Here is a 22,915-nt window from a genome sequence, read left to right as displayed (position 1 = left end):
GAGCCGTTAGGCTCCAATGTAGGAAGTGAAGCAATGGAAAGAACCGGTCAAACCCACCATGGAACAAACCGTTTGTCACCTGGTTCACAGGCGCGTATCATTGGATCCAAACTAAGTCCCTAAAGCACATTCCAAGCCGGCATTTTGGTACTTCCTCGCCAGACATTTTAGAATAACCATGGACTGTTACTATGGTTATTGAAAAAGCACCAATGTGGCGGCTTGGACAGAGTCCTTGACAACGCTGACCGCATGTATGTCGGCAGGCCGGTCGAACGCATGTGGTCGCCGTGCCGACGTATTAACCGGTCGTAGTGCTCGCCTTTTTACGTTGGCAGGCTGGTCGAATGCTTGTGGTCGCCGTGCCGACGTAGACACCTGTTGTACTGCTCACCTGGTCGGTTGGGTGTGCGTGCAGCATGTAGGAACACAGCCTTATCGTAGCAGCAACGCACACCCTCAGGAGGTAGAGCCGGTTCCGCTGGTAACCAGAAGGGTGCTAGTTCGATCCCCGGGCTGTGAGCGTGGCAGCTCACCCTGACCGCTCCCGACGAGCTGGCTGTCGCCCTGCGTGGCTGACACCGCCGTCGGTGTGTGAATGTGTGCGTGAACGGGTGAATGTGAGGCAGTATTGTAGAGCGATTTGAGGGGCCCCTGGTTAGAATAGCGCTGCATAAATGCAGTCTGTTCACCATTTACCTCCCCGCCCACCTGACGGGGATGTTCTCGTTCCCTCAGCAACATGAGTTCCGAGCTGTACATGGAGTGTGAGGAGGAGGAGCTGGAGCCATGGCAACGGGAGGTCATGGAGGACGACGAGGAGGAAGAGGAGGTGGAGGAGGTGGAGATGGGTGTCGCTTGTGAAGTCAAACAGGAGCAGGAGTTTGCGAACGGCCCAGGTGGGTGCGGCCGCCGTTGCTACGGAAACCATGCCACCGAGATTCGGTGACAGCAGTACACACACGGACGTGTCATTTAACGTATCGATGACATTAATACATGGGGTACGAACGTAAATGGATGTGTAAGGATGTCTGGTATTCCCACCCAAGGAATAGGTTGTAGTGCCAATCATAATATGCATTAACTAACTGCATTGTGTAGCACATTTCAAGGGTGTGTGTGTGTGTGTGTGTATGTGTGTGTGTGTGTGTGTGTCCCACCTTTTAACAGTAAGCCGTTCAGCGTGTTCACGTTAGGCTGGCCGCACTCGGTTCGACGCTAGGGGACATCTCTAGGTAGTGTGTTGTGTATCTGTACAGTACTGTAATCAGTGTGTATTGATCTCTACGTGTGTGACATCTTCCTCAGGTTTTGCTGTATCCTCAGCCCCTCCCCCTGCTCCTTCCCTGCTCAGGGCGGCTCCTCTGATTGGCTCCAGCTTTGCCCATGGAATGACCCTCATTGGCCCAAATCGTTCCCAGGGATTGTCTTTGATTGGCCCTGGTGTTACCCAGGGAACCTCTTTAACTGGCTCGAAAATAACCCCGGTAATGTCTGTGATTGGCCCAAACCTTCCAACGATGAGGTCTGTCATTGGCTCACAAAACTCCCAGGCAAGGTCTTTGATTGGCTCCAATCTCACCCCGGGATCCTTCACGATTGGTTCAAATGTTACGGCGAGGACAGCAGTGAGCCGCCCGCAATTCTCCCTGGCAACATCTGTGATTGGCTCAAACCGTGGCCCAGCCACCTCCGTGATTGGCTCAAACCGTGCCCCAGTCGTCTCTGTGATTGGCTCAAACCGTGCCCCGGTCGTCTCTGTGATTGGCTCAAACCGTGGCCCAGCCACCTCTGTGATTGGCTCCAGTGTCCCGACGGGGTCGTCTGCCATTGGCTCCGGTCTCCCCCAGGGCCCGCCCCTCATCCTGACCCAGGGCCCCGGCGGGACGTTCTTCCTCTCCACCAGCCAGCTGGCCTCCGGCCAACGGCATATCCCCGGCTCCTCCTCCAACCAGCCCATCCTCTTCACCACACAGGTACCACGGTGCAACCAGGAAGTGACGTCATATCCTGCCTGAGCCTCGGTCTACCTATGCTGTGTTCCAATATCCATACCATCCGCCCTTACTAGCCTTAGTTTGAGTACGTAGGGCGTTCCAATTCAGATCGGGCTAAAAGAAGTGTACTGAAAGGACCCGGATGGTGTATTAGAAACGGTCAAATCGCGAAGTGTGGATCGATGTACACTTTTCGCACTCAACGGCAGCCATCTTAGCTACGTAGCGGAAGGGGGCGGAGCCAGGCTGAGCCACAGTCGGCGCATTTTCCACATAGCCTGCATTAACAGTTTGTAGCTTTTATACATTTTATAGCTTTTTATAGCTGCTAGGCGTAAAGAGTTCACCGTTCAAAGCGGGATGTTTATTGCGGGAGAGGAGCCGCGGCGGCAGTTGTGATCGTAATTTCCGTTTAGTGCCCCACAGAGTACTTGGTTTGGAACAACACTGACATCTGAAAATTAGCCCACTTAGTCAGTGGGATAGTGTACTACGTTTAAGTGTACTCATGGAAGTATGGATATTGGAACACTGCACAAGTTTTTATGTGTACTGTGTTGCTGATATGCCAGCTATATTATTAATATCAGCCTTATTACTAATAAATACTACTATATCAGCTATAATACTACTATATCAGCTATACTATTAATATCATCCTTATTACTAATAAATACTACTATATCAGCTATAATACTAATATATCAGCTATATTACTAATAAATACTACTATATCAGCTATATAACTAATCAAGTTCTACATAATCCAGCCATATTAGTAATATTCTATTCTATAACTAATCTATATTTTCTAGCTGTGTCCGTCCAAACAGTGTTTGTTTCAGCCTGTGTCCGTCTGGTGGTTTCAGAGTGTCTCTGTTGTCTCCCCAGAGCCTGTTGCCCATGCAGCCCTCGGGCGGGGGCAGCATGCCCAAGCTGTTGCTCAACCTGCAGACAGGCCAGACCATGCAGCCCCTCACCCTGATCCAACGTAGGTCCTCTCATCAGCACCACAGCTAGCATGATGACACAGTGATGTGGTGTGAGGATGGTGATGGTGTGATGACGTGGTTGATGAGGATGACGATGATGGTGTCATGAGGACACAGTGGTGTGGGGATGATGAGGATGGTGTGGGGATGACAGTTTGAAGATGACGATGGTGCCATGAGGACACAGTGATGTGGTGTGGGGATGATGAGGATGGTGTCATGATGATGGTGATGGTGTGATGATGAAGATGTGACATGATGATGAAGATGATACTAATGGTTTGATGCAATGGGATCATGATGCTGAGGATGACGAAGCTGGTGACGTGATGAGGTCACGTTTTGATTTGACGACGGTGGGGTGACCACGGTGACGGTGTTTCCCTCCGCCTGTCCCCACAGATCAACCCGTGGTCCGGGCCAAGATAGCCCCCAAGGAGCAAGCCTTCAGCGTCTCCTCTCCTCCCAGCTCCCTGGCGCCCGCCCGGACCTCCACCGCTGCCTCGGCCGCCGCCGTCCGGCACAGCCCGCCCTCCCCCCAGGGCAGGACCGCCCCGCCCAGCCGCTACACCGCTACGGTCATCCCCGCCCCCGTGTCCGTCACCACGGCTACACCCGGCCTCAACACCCCCAGCCGGGCTGTCCCCAAGATTGTGATCTCCAAGACGCCCAAAGGTGAGCTGGGCTCTGTTAGGATAACGTTGAGCCGTATGAGGGTCAGACCGGGGGTTCGGTGGACACAGGGCTGTGACCGTCTACACACCGAAAGCAACGGCACCGATGCGTACAAAGTAGAGCTGACAAATGATTAAAATTAGGGCTGCAACGATACACCAACTCACGATTCGGTTTGTATCAGGATTTTTGACCCACGGTTCCATGCATCCCACGGTTTTTTTAAATTTAAAAAGCATTTTATTTAAACAACACTTGTATAACAATTAACTTAATGTAACATTTAATAACAAATAATTTGGAACACTGAACAGATTTGAACAGAAAGAATACTATTGAAGTATAGATAAATCAAAGATTGCAGTTGGAGGATGCTTGCAGGTAGGCATTAACTAGTTTTATTAGTTTTTGCCTACCTGCAAATAGTTTGGTGGTTTAGTCAAATATCCTATTAGCGCTTCTTATTAGGCTATGTAGCTTAAATAATGACATAATCAGGCCGTATGGAATGCAACATGTTTAATAGCCTAACTTTTAAATAGATGGGAAAAAACATGAACGTCTAACATGAACGTTGCAATAACGAGGCATAGTGTTACGAGTAGCGTATGTGTGTGCGCGAGAATGGCAGTGTGCGTATGTGTGTGTGTGAGTGACATCAGCGAGTGAGTGGACGAGCGAGGAGAGCGAGCTGTAGCGTGTGTGTCTGGTGAAGAAACGAACGAGTCCGGTAGAATAAAGTATCCATCCTGTCAATAATCGGTGGCCGCTTCATTCCGACCTATAAGCAGACCAACTGCCGGTCAAATCACGCAAAACACTAGAGACAGGGATCACACAGGCTATTTTTGCGCGCTTGGCCCACTCCGGATAAATGTCGTTCATATCGCATATGAGGACTTTGACGGCTGTGGAGAAATGCAATCCTCCTTAGCCACGGAGAGCTGTAATCACAGAGAGGGCATCTCGTCGCAGACTTACGGCACCGATAAGAGGGGGCGGTGTCAGCAGACTATTATTTAGACAAATTATTATCAAATTTCAATCTGACAATTTGACCCGAAGAGTTAGAAAGGGTGTATCGCGCCTCTGCCTTCTCACACCGCGAGACAGGTTCGTGGCTTTGAGTGTCGCGATTTCGGTTTCGATACGCATATCGTTACAGCCCTAATTAAAATGTTTAATCGCGATTCATCGCATAGTATTGGTGGTTTAACTCACGATTAATATATATTTTTTAATTATGTTTTACATCCATTCCAATTTAAGTTAAATGGGATTATGAAATGGAGTGACACATGATCATTCATGCCAAATGTGTTTATGGTGTGTTCGAGATGCCTCGTACACCACCCATACGAGTTGATCTTGTGACGTCATTTCCTGGCTTGTAGCACTTAAAGCGTTCCCGTTGGTCTTTGTGGGTTCGCTATACGACGAGTCGGGGATGAACAGTCATTGGCTAGTCATTGTCATTGTTAGCAACATTAGCCTCTTTAGCATACCAGCTCCAAAACAAACAACACAACTTTACAGTGTATTGCACGCACAGCAAGGCCGTGCAATGCACACATTGGTGACCGGATTAAAGCAGCAATGTAATCAAGTGTCTGAGAGCATTTAAAATCGACATTAAAGTGACCAACCTGGTACAAATACAAAGAAAATACATCTCATTACGGGCGCAGCCATCTTTGTGTGTTGCGTTGTACGGTTATCCTCGCTGAACTCGCTGGACTCTCAGAACCCTGTGATACGACGACCAAAAGGGGGCGTCCCGATATGTGGAGCGAAGAAAGGGAGGAGCAGCTGATTGCACTGGTGGAAGAGAGACCGCCGCTGTACAACATCACGCTACAGGGCTACTCCAGCCTGGAAGGGAAGGATCAACTGTGGCGTGAGATCGAAAGACAGCTCTGTTTCCCAGGTAATGTCTCCTACTTTTGCACAACTTCCAATCCATGTATTAGCACGACAGTGCAAACTATTAGCACGGCTCAGTTAGCGGCCCAGTTAACACCTGCCTCTGGGTAGGAGCTTTCTGAGCCGCAACTCCTAAACGCCTGATTGTGGTTTCACGTTGACGCAACGCAAGGGGGTTTACGGACCCATTACGTCATTTCGGACCCTCCTTGCGTCCAATGCAAGGGCCTCACGTGCGCCTCCGAAATATTGTAACCTTGCGTCTAGTTTACGCAGCAGCAAGCGCTGTGATTGGTCCGTTCACTTAAACCTGAAGCAGGACCAAAACAGGTTCACGACTGTCCAGGCGGCTGCATGGTCATTGCGTTGCGTCGACTCGACGTGGAACCCTAACTGAGCCTTAACTAGTCGATGCTGATTGGATAGAGTTGAGGCGGGATACGACGTGAGTACGACCTATGATTAAGGCGAGAAATGCCTCGAGTAGAACTCGACACAGCCACAACATAAAAACAGCGCCATTTTTAAGAAACAAGGAGAGTAGATGGAGGCAAGCAGGCGATCGTCAAAACCGTCGCCAAAGAGTCGCGTGAGACAAAAAGTGTTGCAGAACTAATTACGTCAAATCCGAACTCCGTTGGCCATCCGCTACAAAGGTTCCAGTATGGGAACGGATGCAGAGGGAAACTCCTTCAGTGGGCGTAGCCAAAACAGTGAGCCGCTTTCCAAGAAGTCCCTAAGTTGGGACGCGCCTAATAAAGGATCGGTTAATGTTGTCCGCCTTGGTCGAAACTCGAAACGACTACCATGGCTTGCTTTGTAATCACTGCTCTGTGCAAAGCGTTCGTTTTTGGTATTCAGTTTGATGTTGCTTGTCTACTTGCTTGACTAGCGTAAATCGGAAATGCAAAAAGGGACATATCGGTGAACTGTCTTGGGTGCCTTTCAGGCAAAGCAGTTCGGAGGAAATGGGACAACCTCTGTATGACCTACAATCATTATCACGATATGAAACCGGCTCCTTCGGGAAGCTCCGGGGCCCCGAGGACCACGAGACAACAGTGGATCCTCAATCGGATGCACTTCATTGAGCCACATGTGAAGAGGAAGGAGAGCACGCCCAAGCTCCCCCCCAAGGTAATAGAATTCATCATCTCTGCCTTTACCAAAAAATGGTTTTGGAAATAATGTGTGCTCTTCTCGTGCTGTGCTCCCACCACCACGGCTACATCCGGCCCCATCTCCCTCACCCCGGCCGTCCCAAAGAAACCCAAAGGTGAGCTGGCCACTGTTGAGATAACGTTGAGCTGTATGAGCTTCAGACCGGGGATTCCGGTGGAAAGGGCTGTAACCCTGCGTTCACACCCAAAGCAAAGGCGCAGCGCCAATGCATACAAAGTCAATGCCAAGACGCGAACCTGGCTCACGACCCTGCTCACGCCGGTATCGTGTGATTCTACTCGCACCAACGATGCTAATTTGTCATTCGCTCGAGTGGAAATATTTGAACTTTCCGGCGAGTTTCGCTTGATGCCGAATCAATCGCGCTACGTGAAGGGTCTGGATGGGGCCAGGGATGAGGAGGTGGTGCTCATGCAAACCATCGGAAAAACCCTGGAAAGGATGGAAACTCGAGCACAACAACATCATCTTGGTGTGCTGCAAGCGCATTGAACACCTGATGCGCGTGCTTCTGCAGAATCAGCTCACACGCTTTGAGTACGAGATGGACAGCCTGCTTTACAGGCTTTCACAGAACCAGATCCAGGAAACGGACTGAAAGGACGTAACTCCTCTGGCAATGGACTTAAAGAACATAAGTCCTCTGGCAACGGACTTAAAGAACATAAGTCCTCTGGCAACGGACTGAAAGAACATGAGTCCTCTGGCAACGGACTGAAAGAACATAAGTCCTCTGGCAACGGACTGAAAGAACATGAGTCCTCTGGCAACGGACTGAAAGAACATAAGTCCACTAATGTTTATATTTGTGCCTTTTCCCTTTATATACATTTGTACACCTTTTATACACTATGCTGCTCTGGTATACATGGTTCACCACTTTAGATAAATAAAGACTTTCTGATAAGCTGTTGTCTTCCCGTCTACTTTGTTCTATATTTGAAGGCTACACTTTACGGTCTAGGAATGGCCGTCCATTTTTAGAAAAGCAATCCTTCCCATTGTCTTCCTGTACAGGTTGTACTACATTTGAAAATCAGCTAAATCTGCCTGCCTTTTACTATGTAACTGCAGTGTCTTTGTTTTATATCAAGGGCTATACAGCTCTCATTTGGCCTCTGAATGAAGGCCAATTGGTGTTGTCTGTGGAATGTGCTACTTTAAAATTTCTATGAAGAGAACACTAATGGTCAAGAATGGTTGTCAGGTCATTTATTCACATTTCGTCTTTCATACAATTACCTCGTACAATGAAGTGGCTGGGACACATTCCATTATACCCTGTACCAAGGTGTATAGAGGTGGGGAATCACCACTCTAATTTTCCCATAGTGGAAAATATATGTTGCGCTGTGTTGTATCCGAACTCGCGGTACATAGGACCGTGTTGCATTGCGTTTTAAGTGTGTGGGAAAACAGAAAAACTAAATTGTTCTCTCTCTCTCTCTCTCTCTCTCTCTCTCTCTCTCTCTCTCTCTCTCTCTCTCTCTCTCTCTCTCTCTCTCTCTCTCTCTCTCTCTCTCTCTCTCTCTCTCTCCCCCCCCCCCCCCCCCCCCCCCACATTCAGCAGCGATCACCACGGAGACGGAGACCTCCGGCCCGCCCACACCGCTACGGGTGGTGATGACGGTGGGCGAGTTCTACTACGGTGTCTTCACCGGGGACCAGGCGCTGCAACACCGCAGGCACGGCAAACTGACCTCCCCCTTCCACTGCAAGAACTGCCTCTACACCACCAAGAGAAACATGGAGTGAGTAGCTACACCACAGAGAGAAACATGGAGTGAGTAGCTACACCACAGAGAGAAACATGAAGTGAGTAGCTACACCACAGAGAGAAACATGAAGTGAGTAGCTACACCACCAAGAGAAACATGGAGTGAGTAGCTACACCACAGAGAGAAACATGGAGTGAGTAGCTACACCACCGAGAGAAACATGGAGTGAGTAGCTACACCACCGAGAGAAACATGGAGTGAGTAGCTACACCACCGAGAGAAACATGGAGTGAGTAGCTACACCACCGAGAGAAACATGGAGTGAGTAGCTACACCACCGAGAGAAACATGGAGTGAGTAGCTACACCACCGAGAGAAACATGGAGTGAGTAGCTACACCACCGAGAGAAACATGGAGTGAGTAGCTACACCACAGAGAGAAACATGGAGTGAGTAACTACACCACAGAGAGAAACATGGAGTGAGTAGCTACACCACAGAGAGAAACATGGAGTGAATAGCTACACCACCGAGAGGAACATGTGACTAGGCCCCTACCTCGCGAGCCGCAATGATGTCATCAGTTCTGTGCCACTCCATGGGGGGTGTAGGGTGCTAGCGAGATGTCTCCTATAGTAGGAATGCCGTGATGATGTCATCAGTGCTGAATCACTCCATGGGGGGTGGAGCAGGAGCACTGAATTGCCTCCGGCTGGGCATCGGCACTGATTTCCTGAGTTGATTCTATTCCATAGCCACAACAGGGCTCCAGACTGCGACCAAATGGTCCCATTTTGCTGACAGTACTGCGAATAACATTCCGCACCCGACCCGACCCACCATAAATCGATATCGACGCCCGACCCGCACCCGAAGGAAAATTAGACCCATTAGTTGGAACGCCGGGGGATTACACTATGTTGTGTTTGCCCTGGTGCTTTAGATTGCTGCGCAAAAAAAGCACATCATCCTGACTCCTCCGCTCCTGAATAACATTTCCAAGAAGTATCGCTCGCAATCGCAAAACCCGCCACCGGCCCGCGCTGTTCAGGCGTCTGACCCGACACGCACCCGTGTCCGACACATAGCATTATTTTTCACCCGTTTGATCCAAATCGTGCGGGTCACCCGTCGGGTACCCGAACCCGGTCAGGACTTCATGTGCGTTCACACGGGAGGCGTTTGTCGCGCCTGCTGCGTTGTCAATGGAGAGGCGAGCGGGCAGAATGGGGGAGCGGCGTCCTGTCAAGAGGCACGACAAGCGGCCCTCCCGTGAAACTGTCGCTTCCGCGCTCGTCGACCGCATGCGCCCACACGTGGAAACAGTTGGTACAGATGAGAATCACGATAAAATGCAGCACTGAATTTGAAACCGCAAATTGTAATTTCTGCATCTATTATCAAAGTATTTATTAGTAATACAGTTAAAAAGATGAGAAAATCACATTGGCATGTTGATTTACGGTGTGTGCCCCTAAAATGTCTGCTTGTGCCCCTATCATTTTCAGGGAGGGGCCACAGTGCTCCTAGTGAAAAAAGTTAGTCTGGAGCCCTGCACAAGGGCCTGATTCGATGTTCCCAATCAAACACGATTTGCTTAGAGATTTCTGTTTCAGTTGCACTAACCATTTTGCTCGGATATTAATGAGATTCTCCGATATTTCAGGGTGTAAACGCAGAAGGATCCCTGTGACCTGGTGCATTATCACAAAAATTGTGTACATTAAGAGTAGACCACCAAAGCGTTTACATTACAGATTGTATCAGCGATGTTGGGGGAGGTCACTTCTGTTGGTATTTGAAGCGAGATCCCAACCAAACAGAGCCAGCTCGCCTCTCCCTTCCGTGTTTCGTGCATCCAGTAAATACTATCATGAACACAGCGCAAAACCCCACAACACCCACCCCATGTCGGTGATTGGTTGGAATACTAGTTATTTTGGTTTTGAATGGTTGGTGAAACCATTTGTTTTTGTGTGCGATCTCGGAGCATAGGCTGCCTACAGAGACACATTTTTTGACGGCCTGCTTATGGGGCGGGCAGCTAGCGGATCGTGAGGAAAGATCAGATGAATGTGATCATTTATGCTTCGGCCTAGAATCGCTGAGACAACCTTTAAGGTACTTCATCATTTAACCATCAGAGAACAGCAGTCACCACAAAAAAGTCAAGTTGTGTAACCAAAGGCCGGCCGGGCGAGACTAACCGGGTCAGGGGAAAGGGACTGTGTTTAAAGATCAGTTTCGGTGCCTTCCAGCGACCCAGGTTAGATTCCCACCTGTCCTATGAGTCATTCCCTCTCTCCTCATCCCGGTTTTCCTGTCTCTCTCCCGGTCAGGATGATGAAGCACTACTGGCAGCACACGGACGTGGCCCGCTCCATGCTTCATGAGGACATGCGGTGCGACGACTGCTTCAGACTCTTCTCCAGCGCCGCCCTCCTGGAGACCCACCAGCAGCACGCCCACCTCTCCAAACCCAAGTCCAGTAGGACCCGCCCCCTACACCGCAACTACAGACTAACTACACCACCACAACTACCACCTCCACCACCACAACTACCACCTCCACCACCACAACTACCACCACAACTACCACCTCCACCACCACAACTACAGACTAACTACACCAGCACAACTACAGACTAACTACACCACCACAACTACAGACTAACTACACCACCACAACTACAGACTAACTACACCAGCACAACTACCACCTCCACCACCACAACTACCACCTACACCACCACAACTACAGACTAACTACACCACCACAACTACCACCTACACCACCACAACTACCACCTACACCACCACAACTACAGACTAACTACACCAGCACAACTACAGACTAACTACACCAGCACAACTACAGACTAACTACACCAGCACAACTACAGACTAACTACACCAGCACAACTACAGACTAACTACACCAGCACAACTACCACCTACACCACCATAACTACAGACTAACTACACCACCACAACTACAGACTAACTACAAAATGGCAACTACAGACTAAGTACACCACCACAGACTTGCTACACCAAACTACACCACCACAAAAGACTGCACAACACTTTATTAACTTCACATTAAACTCCGCAACACCTCATTAATGACACAACAAACTACACAACACTTTATTAACTAAACTACAAACAACACAACACTTACTTAACTTGCTTATCCCCCCAGCCGTGTGTCGTATCTGTGAGTGGGTCTTCGACAACGAGATGGAGTTTCTGAACCACATGAAGACCAACCATAAGCCGGGAGAGATGCCCTACGTCTGCCAGGTGAAGCCCCACCTCCACCTTACGGATCACACCTCCACCTGACACCTCCACCTCACAACTCCACCTCACGCCCTACAACCATAGAAACCTACAGGAGCTAGAAACAGCCAGCTTGCCTGGAACCTTCCACAGTGCCAAAGTAAAAGTAGTGTTGTAGTATGTGATAGCTGTGTCTTCTGGAAGGATCAGACTCACTAAACCCTATGACGATAATTCTTACATTATAATGATATTCAACAGGACAATAAGGCTCTTTTGGCCACATCCATCTAACAGCAGGGGGCGACAAAGGCCAATCAACACATGAGAAAACATTGAACACCTCGGTGACTATCACTGACGGATTGACAACTTTACATTTTCAGTTTCTTCTCTTTTTTGACTAAACTCTCTCCTTGACCCCGCCCCCTCCCCTTCTTCTCTGGGCCCTCATTGGCTCCCCTGCCCACTCTTATTGGTCCCCAGGTGTGTTCGTATCGCTCGTCCTTCTACTCAGATGTCCTGCAGCACTTCAGGTGCTACCACTCCGGCCGGCGTCACCTGCTGTGCATCTTGTGCCTCAAGGTCACCAACAACATCAAAGGCTTCCAGAACCACATGGACAAACACAAGGTATTCAGTCCAGGGGAGTTCTGCCTCTGTTAGGACCTCCCGTTGGTGTAGAGGGGCGGTATGTGGCTCAGGAGGAGGTTGGCTGGTAACCGGAGGGTTGCTGGTTCGATCCCCGGCTCCTCCTAGCCGAGTGTCGAGGTGTCCCTGAGCGAGACGCCTCGCCCTGACTGCTCCCGACGAGCTGGCTGTCACCTCGCGTGGTCGACACCGCCGTCGGTGTGTGAATGTGTCCATGAATGGGTGAGTGTTGGGCAATGTTGTGAAGCGCTTTGAGTGGCCACTGGTTAGAAGAGCGTTGTATAAAAGTCCATTTACCATTTAGAAAGTGTCATCCTCTCTGTCCCTCTTACGGCCTATTCATCTGAATGCTTTGAAATGTGGGACTCCATAGTTACATTTGTGTGTGTGTGCGTGTGTGTGTGTGTGTGTGTGTGCGTGCGCGTCCCTCCTCCACCCAGCTGAAGGAGTCCCACCCGTGCGCCAAGTGCCGCCTGCAGTTCATCCTCCCCACGTCCCTGCTGGAGCACAAACAGCAGCACCACCGCAGCTTCCGCCGCCCCCACCAGCTGACCGGGCTGCCCCCCGGCGCCATGGTAACCGCCTCCTCCCCCTCCCCAGCCCCGGACCGCCAAAGAGGGTCACCCGGCGGCCATCTTTGTTCCCAGGCGCTGGTGTTTAGGCCGCGAGTGTTAAGGAACTATGACGGCTGTTTAAAGAGAGTACGGTGAGGGCTGACCACCAGGGGGAGCCCTGAGCCGTCCGTCCGTCCGTCTGGGACCGCGGTCGGCTTAAAGGCCCTTACACACCAACCAGATTATCGGCCGTCGGACAGTCTGGCGAGATCGGTGACCCGGTGTGTTATTTTTCCTGTTCATTCGGCCAAGACCAAATCGGTCCGACTGCCTTTTCCCATGGTCCGGTTGGGGTGTCAGCGCCATTAGAGCAAAGGGAGCCAATAGACTGACTGCCAGTCCCTGAGTCTCAGACATTGTCTTTATTAGGACCTTGATCAGGCTCTGATGCAGAGCATTCATAAAGTCTCGACGTCTAGCCTCACGTTATGAATGCTCTGCATAAAAGCCTGATAAAGGAGCCCCATTAAGGTCCTAAATGCTTTAGTATTGGTTGATCGTTGCATGTGTTATATGCTTGAAATTCAACTATTTTAGTCAGTGAGCTTTTGGTCTGATTTAAGGAGCGTTGGGGCGGCGCAGTGGCTCACCGGGTAGAGCGCGTACCATTAAGGCTCAGTCCTGAACGCAGCGACCCGGGTCCGAATCCCGCCGGCGGTCATTGGCTTCATGCCCCTCCCCCCCTCTGTCTCCCAGACCTTCCTCTCTATCTCACTCTGTAATAAAGCATAGAAAAATGCAAAAAATAAATCTTTGAGGAGCGTTAGCGGGCAGGACCTCTTGCTCTACCATCACCACCGGTAGACTTTAGTCACTGGGGAATCGAACCCAGAACCTTTCGGGCGGGGGGCCACGACACCATTTTGCCCTTATTGCAGAACTTTGACTGTTGTCTCCGTTTCCTAGGTAACCATCAAGACCATCGGGACGAACAACAACAGCCTGCCCCTCCCCTCGCGGGTCAACCCCTCCTCCAGCCACTTCAGACCGCCACTGGTCGTCACGCCCGCACAGCCACAGCCAATCGAGAGCAGCCCCCCGGACCCCGCCCCCACTGGGGCCAAGCTCCAGGACTCCAGTGACACCGAGAGGTAAGCCTGTCTGTACGCCCACATAGACAGACACACAGACAGACAGACAGACAGACAGACAGACAGTCAGTCAGTCAGTCAGTCAGTCAGTCAGTCGGACATTCAGTCCGTCAGTCATTCTTACTTATGGGCGACCGTGTGACCAACAACTTGACAGCTGTGTGTGTGTGTGTGTGTGTGTGTGTGTCTGTTAATTTTGTGACGCCCACACCTACTCAACGTAACGCCTGCGCCTGCATTGCGTACAGAGATCCATGCGTCACCTGACGGCCACACCTGACAGGTGTCCGTCAAAACGCTGAATCACAACAAGGTCAAAATAATTGGCCACGTTCCCTTGAATCCATTTGGCTTTGTTGTCTGTCATCGTTCTGGCAGAAAATATACATGATAATAATATATTTACAAATCAATATGTATAATTATATTCCTTTGCACATTCTGTTACTAATAGATTTTGTTAATGTGTTATAGTTCTACAGCAAATGCACCACACTTGGTGAGAATTAAACAAAACAGATTTATAAATGGCTCCCAATCAGAATCTGAATTGTTTTAGTTTCCCAAGCATACACAAAGAAAGTATTGTTGATGCGTCAAAGACATGACGCAACACAGTTTAAACCAAATGTTAACAGAAGGTTGAGCAAGAAGAATTCAAACAATTATGAATGACAACATTTAAAAGTGGCAACTTAAAAGGATAAACAAAATATTTGAAGAATAAAGTTATAAAAGAGGCAACGAGAGGCCTGGAAACCAGGGATTGGATCTGTGCAGGTACCATGCAGTCCTCTGATGGGGTGTTAAGGATGTCTGAACACTGGAGACAGCCCGTCTCACTGCCCTCCAGTGTGGAGGGTTAGACAGCCGGTCTCACTGCCCTCCAGTGTGGAGGGTTAGACAGCCGGTCTCACTGCCCTCCAGTCTGGAGGGTTAGACAGCCGGTCTCACTGCCCTCCACTGTGGAGGGTTAGACAGCCGGTCTCACTGCGCTCCAGTGTGGAGGGTTATACAGCCGGTCTCACTGCCCTCCAGTCTGGAGGGTTAGACAGCCGGTCTCACTGCCCTTCAGTGTGGAGGGTTAGACAGCCGGTCTCACTGCCCTCCAGTGTGGAGGGTTAGACAGCCGGTCTCACTGCCCTCCAGTGTGGAGGGTTAGACAGCCGGTCTCACTGCGCTCCAGTGTGGAGGGTTAGACAGCCGGTCTCACTGCCCTCCAGTCTGGAGGGTTAGACAGCCGGTCTCAATGCCCTCCAGTCTGGAGGGTTAGACAGCCGGTCTCACTGCCCTCCAGTGTGGAGGGTTAGACAGCCGGTCTCACTGCTCTCCAGTGTGGAGGGTTAGACAGCCGGTCTCACTGCCCTCCAGTGTGGAGGGTTAGACAGCCGGTCTCACTGCCCTCCAGTGTGGAGGGTTAGACAGCCGGTCTCACTGACTCGACTGTTCAGGTCGTTGGCCCGTCTGAGGTCATTCTCATAGTGGGGAGATTTGATTTTATAGTTCGTGACCTCCCGTAGTCCCTTCTCTACGCACGAGGAGCCATTGGCTGAGACTTGCTGTTTCAGAGTAATGCTCTCTGGACTCTCCTGAATCCTGGGTACATGGCCAGTAGACCTGTCCCTGTCTCCGCTCTTTATCGCATCTCCAAATGAGCAGTCTGGCTGTGACCCAGGGTGAGTTGCTGTTACAATCCATCCTGGTGTGTGCGTTGGGAGTACAGCTGCACTCACAGAAGGCAGACGTATGAGGTAACGGCCTCTGGGAGTTTAACATATCCCAGTCACTCAGTTCCTCCACTGCCTCTCTGAACCGTGACCCGATCCCCCATTTTGTTGCACAGTAAGCGGACATTTCAGAGCAGTGTTTCCAGGAGAGGTGTGAGTAGACTCTCTGCCTCTTAACGGGCATGTTGTTCCCCCCCCCCCCCCGGTGACCATCCAGTGTACTACCCCGGGAAGCTCCCTGCTGTTTTTGTTGCTATGACGTTTCCCGGCAACATGCTGAGGTCGGACCCACTCCTGAGTTTGTTTAGACCAAAACATAATTGATAACGTTTTCGCTGAGATTGTGGGGATAATTGGTTTTCCCGTAGCCAGGTGTTTAGGCCGGTTCGCTCCCTTCTCAGTGTGCTGCCCGACCCAGGCCTGCTGACGTTGGAGACTGGAGTCATTAGCGTACACAAAAACACGTAGAAAGACATATGTAGAAGGAACAGAGGTCCAAGTACCCCCCCCCTCGGGAACAGGGTGATGAGCCCCTCCCCAGACAGGGACCTGTTTACCTCCAGCACCTCCAAAAATTATTTCAAAAAGAGAATAGACTGCTGATTACCTAACCTCAGGAAGGATCATAGCTTACCTAGCCTCAAACATGATGCACCATGGGAACATCCCATGTTACGGCGCGCGCACACACACACACACACACACACACACACACACACACGTCTGCGTGTATAATTAATATTTATGCGTTTAAATATAATGAATCTGTGTCTGTGCCCCAGAACAGAGGATGTGTGTAGTTAATGTGCATTAGAGTGTATGTGTATATAATGTCTCTGTACTTACACTTGTATCCCAGTACGGAGGACCCTGATAGGCTGCCATGTATGTATAAGTGTGTGTGTATGTAATGTCCCTGTACTTCCTGTTTCCCAGTGCGGAGGAGCATGATAGGCTGCTGTGTATGGAGTGCGGCAACACCACCTCCGACTTCTCCAGCCACTACCCCGCCTCCGTTTCCTGCCTGCTGTGTTCCTACACCACCTTCTGCTCCTGCGCCTACGCCTCCCACATGATCCAGTAAGCCCCGCCCACACTCGCTACAAGCCCCGCCCCTTTTATACCCCCTGCTTCCCAACTGACAGACTTAACTTTTGAATGTACCTAATATGGTTTTACATTTTAAGTTGATGCTTCCTATTTGGTGTTTTCTACTGAGTATTTCTGTATGTATTTATATTACAAATTATATATATTAGGGTCCAGGTCAAGGTCAATGAAAACGTAATCATATTTACTGCTCCAGAACAGAAACGTTTATTACATTTCTCGGAATCGGAACGGAAAAATAACTTGATTTAGGTTCCAATCAGTTTCTGAATGTTTATTTGGGTACCCCATAAGGCAGCGTCTCACTTGAGCGGGAATATGAAACCTTCAAACCAAACAATTACCTTCTGTTTGTGTTAACAAAACAAAGAGTTGGCTGAGGGGAATGAGCACCCACTGGTTTACACAGTGATACAGGCCTGGCAGACTCCGGTCCATCGCAGAGTAGTACCACAGTAATCATTGGTTTGGTTCGTCTGATTCCATGGCCATCGCATGTCCTTCCCTATAGGTTATATTCTGTTTGGATCTGTGTTCCTTATATTGTGCCTTATCCACTTGAGTGATGTTAAATGCAAGCAGGTGATTATGTGTTATTCCCTATTTCACGTGTATATATTCGGGAACTTTACGTTACGGGCTGAACGCCAAGTCGGATTAGTTATAACATTAGTTCTGTCCATAATCTAACAAATGGAAAAACATTCAGTTTTGCATGTTGATGAAGAACGCTGAAGTTCACTCATGCCAGGCCGTCAGGGGAGTGAGGATCATTAGCTCTGTGGTATTTGGTTCGCTCTTAACTCAGTGTGATTCCTGCCTCAGTCTTGCTGACGTTGGACACAAAAATCATCAGCAGACAGAAAACGATGCCTTGAGCATGAACGCTTCAAGTCATTTATGTAGAGTGGGAATAACAGAGGGCCAAGTACGCTTCCCTGGGGAACACCATAAGTAACGAGCCCCTCCCCAGACAGGGCATCTACCCCCCAGTGCCAGGTCAGAGCGTGCCTAGTCTAAACTGGGACCATACTGGGTGCTGCGTAACACCGCCTCCACTTAAAGTTCATCCTCGTAAGCATAAGAGTCTAAAGTTATGGTTTTGATTGGGGAAAACTTAACCGCAAATAGCTACAACTGTGTTGTAGAGAAGGAACAGAAACGATGGTTAAACAATGTATGATGACAGCAATATTAACACAGAATGTACCTATGACATTAAGAAATATTGGTTAATGTTATATATTTATGTGCTATATTACTACAATTGGTAAAGCTAATCAGCGAATCCTATACACTGCACAAGTTGTCATGGCAGCAATACTACTCCCAGCATGTTCAAACCTTAAGTGGCTAAATAACTTTTATTAGTATTTTTCATGACCGCAGTTGCATTCAGATTCCCCTTCTCTCTGCCGTGTTTCGGGTTTCCTGGGATTAAGACAGGTCACTTGCTCATTTTGTCTGTGTTTCTTTTAGTAATTTTCCTAATAATTTTACTAGTAAATTTACTAATAGACGCGCCGGCCCACTGACGGCTTCATAACCAGACGGGTGAAAAAGCCGTCCAGGTTTTTGCCTGGCTCCTGCTGCCAGCTCCACCTGGGGAGCTTGTTTCTCTTGTTCTGTGTGAATCCTTGATTCAAGCCCTGTTGCAGAACACCACTGGAAGCTGTTGCCGTTTCCCCGCGTCTGTCACTCTCTCTCTTGTTGTGTAATCGTTATCCTCTCGTGTTCCACTGCATGTATTCATGGAACTCGTCGGTAAATCTCGAGTGAGTCATCGTGTGCCATCAGGTTTCTCTCAGCGATAGATTTACATTGAGGGGATTTTCTTTAGGGAGACGCTTTTATCCAAAGCAACTTTCACGACATTCACACACCCAACAGTGGAGTCAACGAAGCAGGGCGACAGCCAGCTCGTCAGGAACAGTCAGGGTGAGGGATCTTGCTCAGGGGCAGGGGCTCAAACTAGCAACCTTTCTGTTACCCGCTCTACCTCCTGAGCTACTGCCGCCTAGATAGATATGCTTACCTCAGTGTCCCATATACCACACACTATATGAGAGTGTTGGGTCGTGTCACGGTGTGTGTTATCACTCACCTAACGGTATGCGTTTCTCTGTGTGTTTTGCAGAAACCACGTCTTGTCCAGAGAAAGAGGGAAAACGCTTCCCCTGCATCAACGACCTCCACCATGGTAGTCCCTCTCTCTCTCTCGCTCTCTCTCTCTCTCTCTCTGTCTCTCATTCTCTCTCTGTATCTGCCTCTCACTCTCTCTCGGACTCTCACACTCTGTCTGTCTGTGTGTCTGTCTGGGTGTCTCTCTCTCTATTTCTCCGTCTCTCTCACTCTTTGTCTTTCTTTCTTTCGTTTTTTTTTCATCACGTACAATTTGGCTGCCAGTAGCTCAGTCGGAATACAGTCTGATGGATTTTGTTTTTGAAGATCCATGCTTCTAGTTAACACTAATACCACAGGAGCTCAGATGTATATAGATCATGTAATACCGACATTGGAAACTGATATGTCTGTCTGTCTGTCTGTCTGTCTGTCTGTCTGTCTGTCTGTCTGTCTGTCTGTCTGTCTGTCTGTCTGTCTGTGTGTGTCTGTGTGTGTGTCTCGGCCAGTTGCTATGAGCTGGTGTGTACGCAGTGTGGCTACGTCTCTCTCACCGGGGACAAGATGGCCGAGCACCTGGTCCTGAGCCGGGGCCACGCCTCCACCACCTGCCGCCCTCACAGTACGTTTGTTGTTGTTATTGTTAGTCTAACGTTTACTTTTGTTTATCTGGAGCAGAACTAAGACTACAATAGACTTAGACTTCTTTAATGTCCGTCAAACTTTACATAAAAACGGAAATTTGTCTTTGACAGTGGCATAAAAACACACAAAAAACACCTCACAGACATCACTATGCACAATAATAGATACAAATAGTAATGTGGGAGGAATATAGAGGAATATATAGAAATAAAGTCTATGAAATCAGTCCAGTTGGCTTCAGAGAGGAGTTAAAAGATGTAAATACATAAATGAGTTAAATACATAAAGTGCCTGACTGCTATCTGACCACGGGCGCCTCTTGAATAACCCCGGCCTGACCGCTGCCCACCCCCCCACCAGCCGCCCTGAAGGAACCCGACATCCTGTTCTGCCTCCCGGACCCCCTACCGCGCAGCACCCCCCCGGACCCGGGGCCACTGTCCTGGACCCGGGCCCCGGGCGGCCCCGTATCCCGGCGGCCCTTACCCTTCAAGCAGGCCCGCGGGCCCCGCCACACGCTGGCCCAGAACGCCGACGCCATGGACTACTTCCTGCTGGCCTACCCCGAGCCCCTGCTGGAGCTCATCGCCAAGGAGACCAACGCCCACGTCAAGACCTGCCGTTACCTGGGCGTGCCCGCCCCCCACTGGACCCCGCTGGGCGTCCGCGAGCTGAAGGCCTTCCTGGGCTTGGTCATCCTCATGGGGGTGCACGGCCTGGCCGACCTGGCCCAGTACTGGGACCCCGTCAGGTTCCCCCAGTGCGACCTCGTCGACCGCGCCATGAGCCTGCGGCGCTTCAAGCAGATCGCCGCCAACGTGCGCGTGGGCAGCCTGCTGGCGGACCAGGTCTGCGGCGGCGGCGGCGGCGAGCCCAGGGACTCGCTGAGCGTCCTCCGGCCCATGCTGAATCTCCTGGGCGAGGCCATGTGGAAGGTGTACCGGCCCAACTGCAGCCTGACCATCGACCGCACCCTGCTGCCCGCGCTGGAGGACCGGGCCGGCTGCCGCCGCCCGCCCGACGGCCAGACCCTGCCTGAGATCTGGCTGCTGTGCGACTCCAAGTCGGGCTACTGCCACCGGCTGCACCTGCACACCCGGAGGGGGGGGGCGGAGGAGGGGAAGGAGGCGCTGGGGCTGGCCGTGGTCCCGCGGCTGATGAAGGGCCTGCACGACAAGAACCACCGGCTGTACCTGGCCAACGCCCTGGCCTCGCCCCAGCTCATGTGCCAGCTGCTCCTCAAGGGCGTGTACGCCTCCAGCTCCTTCCCCGTCCGCAGCCCCGTGCTGCCGGAGACGCTGTGGCAGGAGGGCAACCTCACCACGGCCGGCCACTACCTGCAGTGGCGCTGCGGCCCCCTGCTGGCCACGCGCTGGAGGGACGCCAAGGAGATGGGCTGCCTCTGCACCAACGCCGTCGCGGGCAACTGTGACACGGTGTGGCGGCGGTCCCAGACGGAGGCCGGGAAGCTGGAGCCGCTGACCCGGCCCTTGGCCTTCAAGCTGCTGCAGGAGAACATGCGCGGCGTGGACATCTGCAAGCAGCTGCTGGCCTGCAACCCGCTGGGCGGCGTGCCCCAGGACTGCCACTGGAGGAGCCTCTTCTGGTTCCTGCTCAACCTCAGCGTGGTCAACTCCTTCATCGTGCTGCGCGAGAGCCGCAAGAAGAACCCGCCGTACTGGGTGGAGGGCGGCCTCTTCTCGCAGCTCAAGTTCCGCCGGCGCCTGGGCACCCTGCTGGCCCGGTGCTACCAGCGGCCCCCGGGCCCGGAGCCCCCCCACGGGGGGGAGGACGAGGAGGAGGCGGAGGGGGACCCGCTGAAGGAGGTGCATCGGATGACCAGGATCAGCTTCCGGACCCGGCGGTGTAAGAACTGCGACCCGAAGCAGGGGCGTCACGAGAGCGTGTACGGCTGCTCGGCCTGCAAGGTCAACCTCTGCACGCAGACCAGCTGCTTCTGGGAGTTCCACGCCCTGGCCCCCGCCCCCAAAGGTCAGTGGACCCCCGTGGTACCAGGGGTGGGAAGCACAGGGGACCACACCATACGATGCGTGATCCATGGGCTGCGATACTAGTAATATCACGATGCAGCGGCTCTGAGATGATCCATATGTTGCTAGACATTCGTATAACGATACATCACGATATATGTCTAGCGATGAATACAGAATGACCCGGAAATGGTGGACTTGGGTCTTTACTCACGGTCCAAACTGAGTTTAGCAGTTGCTCGTTTTTGGCTAGCTAACTTCCCATCAAGTTTCCCCCATTTGTGTGTTCAGTGCATTATTTTTGAATAAAAATATCGATATTTGGAGCAAATATTTCCTGTCTAGCTTCATGAATGAGGCATAAAAATGCTAAATCACTTCTGAAAAAAAAGATAAAAAAGTAGGCCACCAGACAGATGGCGAAGTAAAGTCTGGCAAAAAAAACTAAAAGCCTGTCGTACGGTTGCTGTGGGCCGTTACCATGGAGATAACAACTGCTTCCCTACGAACAACCCCTTCCGGTGAAAAAAAGAACCCTACACATTTCTCTTACTTCCCCAGTGTTCCTAACTCCAGCTGAACTGGGTCCACTGGCTCTGTACAATTCTTAAATCAAAATGGTTGAACCCTGAAGACGATTTCACTGCTGCCCACTCTAATATGGGACTGTTATGGGAGTGTGATGTTAGAGACACGTGCTGCAGGGATCTGAAACAAAGGATTGCTGGTCCGATGTAGAATTTGTGTTTTAATGTTGCCATACGGTTTTATTTTCATTGAAAACATCCTTTTTCTGTTTGGTTTCACAGTCTCCCCCAGCGTTGGATTCACCCGAGACAAAATAAGGTAAGGGTTTCTGTAAATGATCTGCCATTCCCACGTTCTCCCTCCACTCCCAGGTTGCCCTTCCCAGGTCTCCATTCCCAGGTTTTCCCTCACCCCACCCGGCCTTCCTAACGGTCCATGCTGATTGACGCCTCTTCAGTGCCACATTGTCTGTTAATAGACCTCTGAAGAATATGTCGTTAAAAACAAGTCTTAACTATTCCGCTGCTCACCACTGTATAAAAACGGTATTTTATATTGTGTGTCATATCTGATGTGTAAATATCATCTTGTTCCTTCTTTACAACGGTCTTTTGTTGGACGCTGAAGAATAAGTCCCGCCTCCGAGCCTCCCGGTTCCCTCG

General features: G+C 50.7%; 1 protein-coding gene across 1 annotated transcript in view; it reads left to right on the top strand.

The window, feature by feature from the left end:
- The window catches only part of pogzb (pogo transposable element derived with ZNF domain b), a gene marked incomplete at its 3' end in the record, with an annotated part of 28,522 nt that overhangs the window by 1,217 nt on the left and 4,390 nt on the right, over positions 1-22,915 (top strand). The window contains exons 2-16 of the mRNA XM_079758741.1: positions 739-899; positions 1,312-1,979; positions 2,892-2,991; positions 3,395-3,667; positions 8,340-8,523; positions 10,830-10,978; positions 11,696-11,796; positions 12,262-12,408; positions 12,867-13,001; positions 13,947-14,131; positions 16,795-16,938; positions 19,106-19,168; positions 19,599-19,711; positions 20,095-21,726; positions 22,535-22,571. Coding sequence (XP_079614867.1) covers positions 743-899; positions 1,312-1,979; positions 2,892-2,991; positions 3,395-3,667; positions 8,340-8,523; positions 10,830-10,978; positions 11,696-11,796; positions 12,262-12,408; positions 12,867-13,001; positions 13,947-14,131; positions 16,795-16,938; positions 19,106-19,168; positions 19,599-19,711; positions 20,095-21,726; positions 22,535-22,571 — 4,088 coding nt within the window. The 5' untranslated portion in view covers positions 739-742. The remainder of the gene's footprint in view (positions 1-738; positions 900-1,311; positions 1,980-2,891; positions 2,992-3,394; positions 3,668-8,339; positions 8,524-10,829; positions 10,979-11,695; positions 11,797-12,261; positions 12,409-12,866; positions 13,002-13,946; positions 14,132-16,794; positions 16,939-19,105; positions 19,169-19,598; positions 19,712-20,094; positions 21,727-22,534; positions 22,572-22,915) is intronic.

Source organism: Pollachius pollachius (assembly GCF_949987615.1).
Source record: "Pollachius pollachius genome assembly, chromosome: 1".
NCBI classification, from domain to species: Eukaryota; Metazoa; Chordata; class Actinopteri; order Gadiformes; family Gadidae; genus Pollachius; species Pollachius pollachius.
The sequence above is the reverse complement of the archived record's forward strand: the minus strand, read 5'-3'. Positions and strand labels throughout refer to the sequence as shown.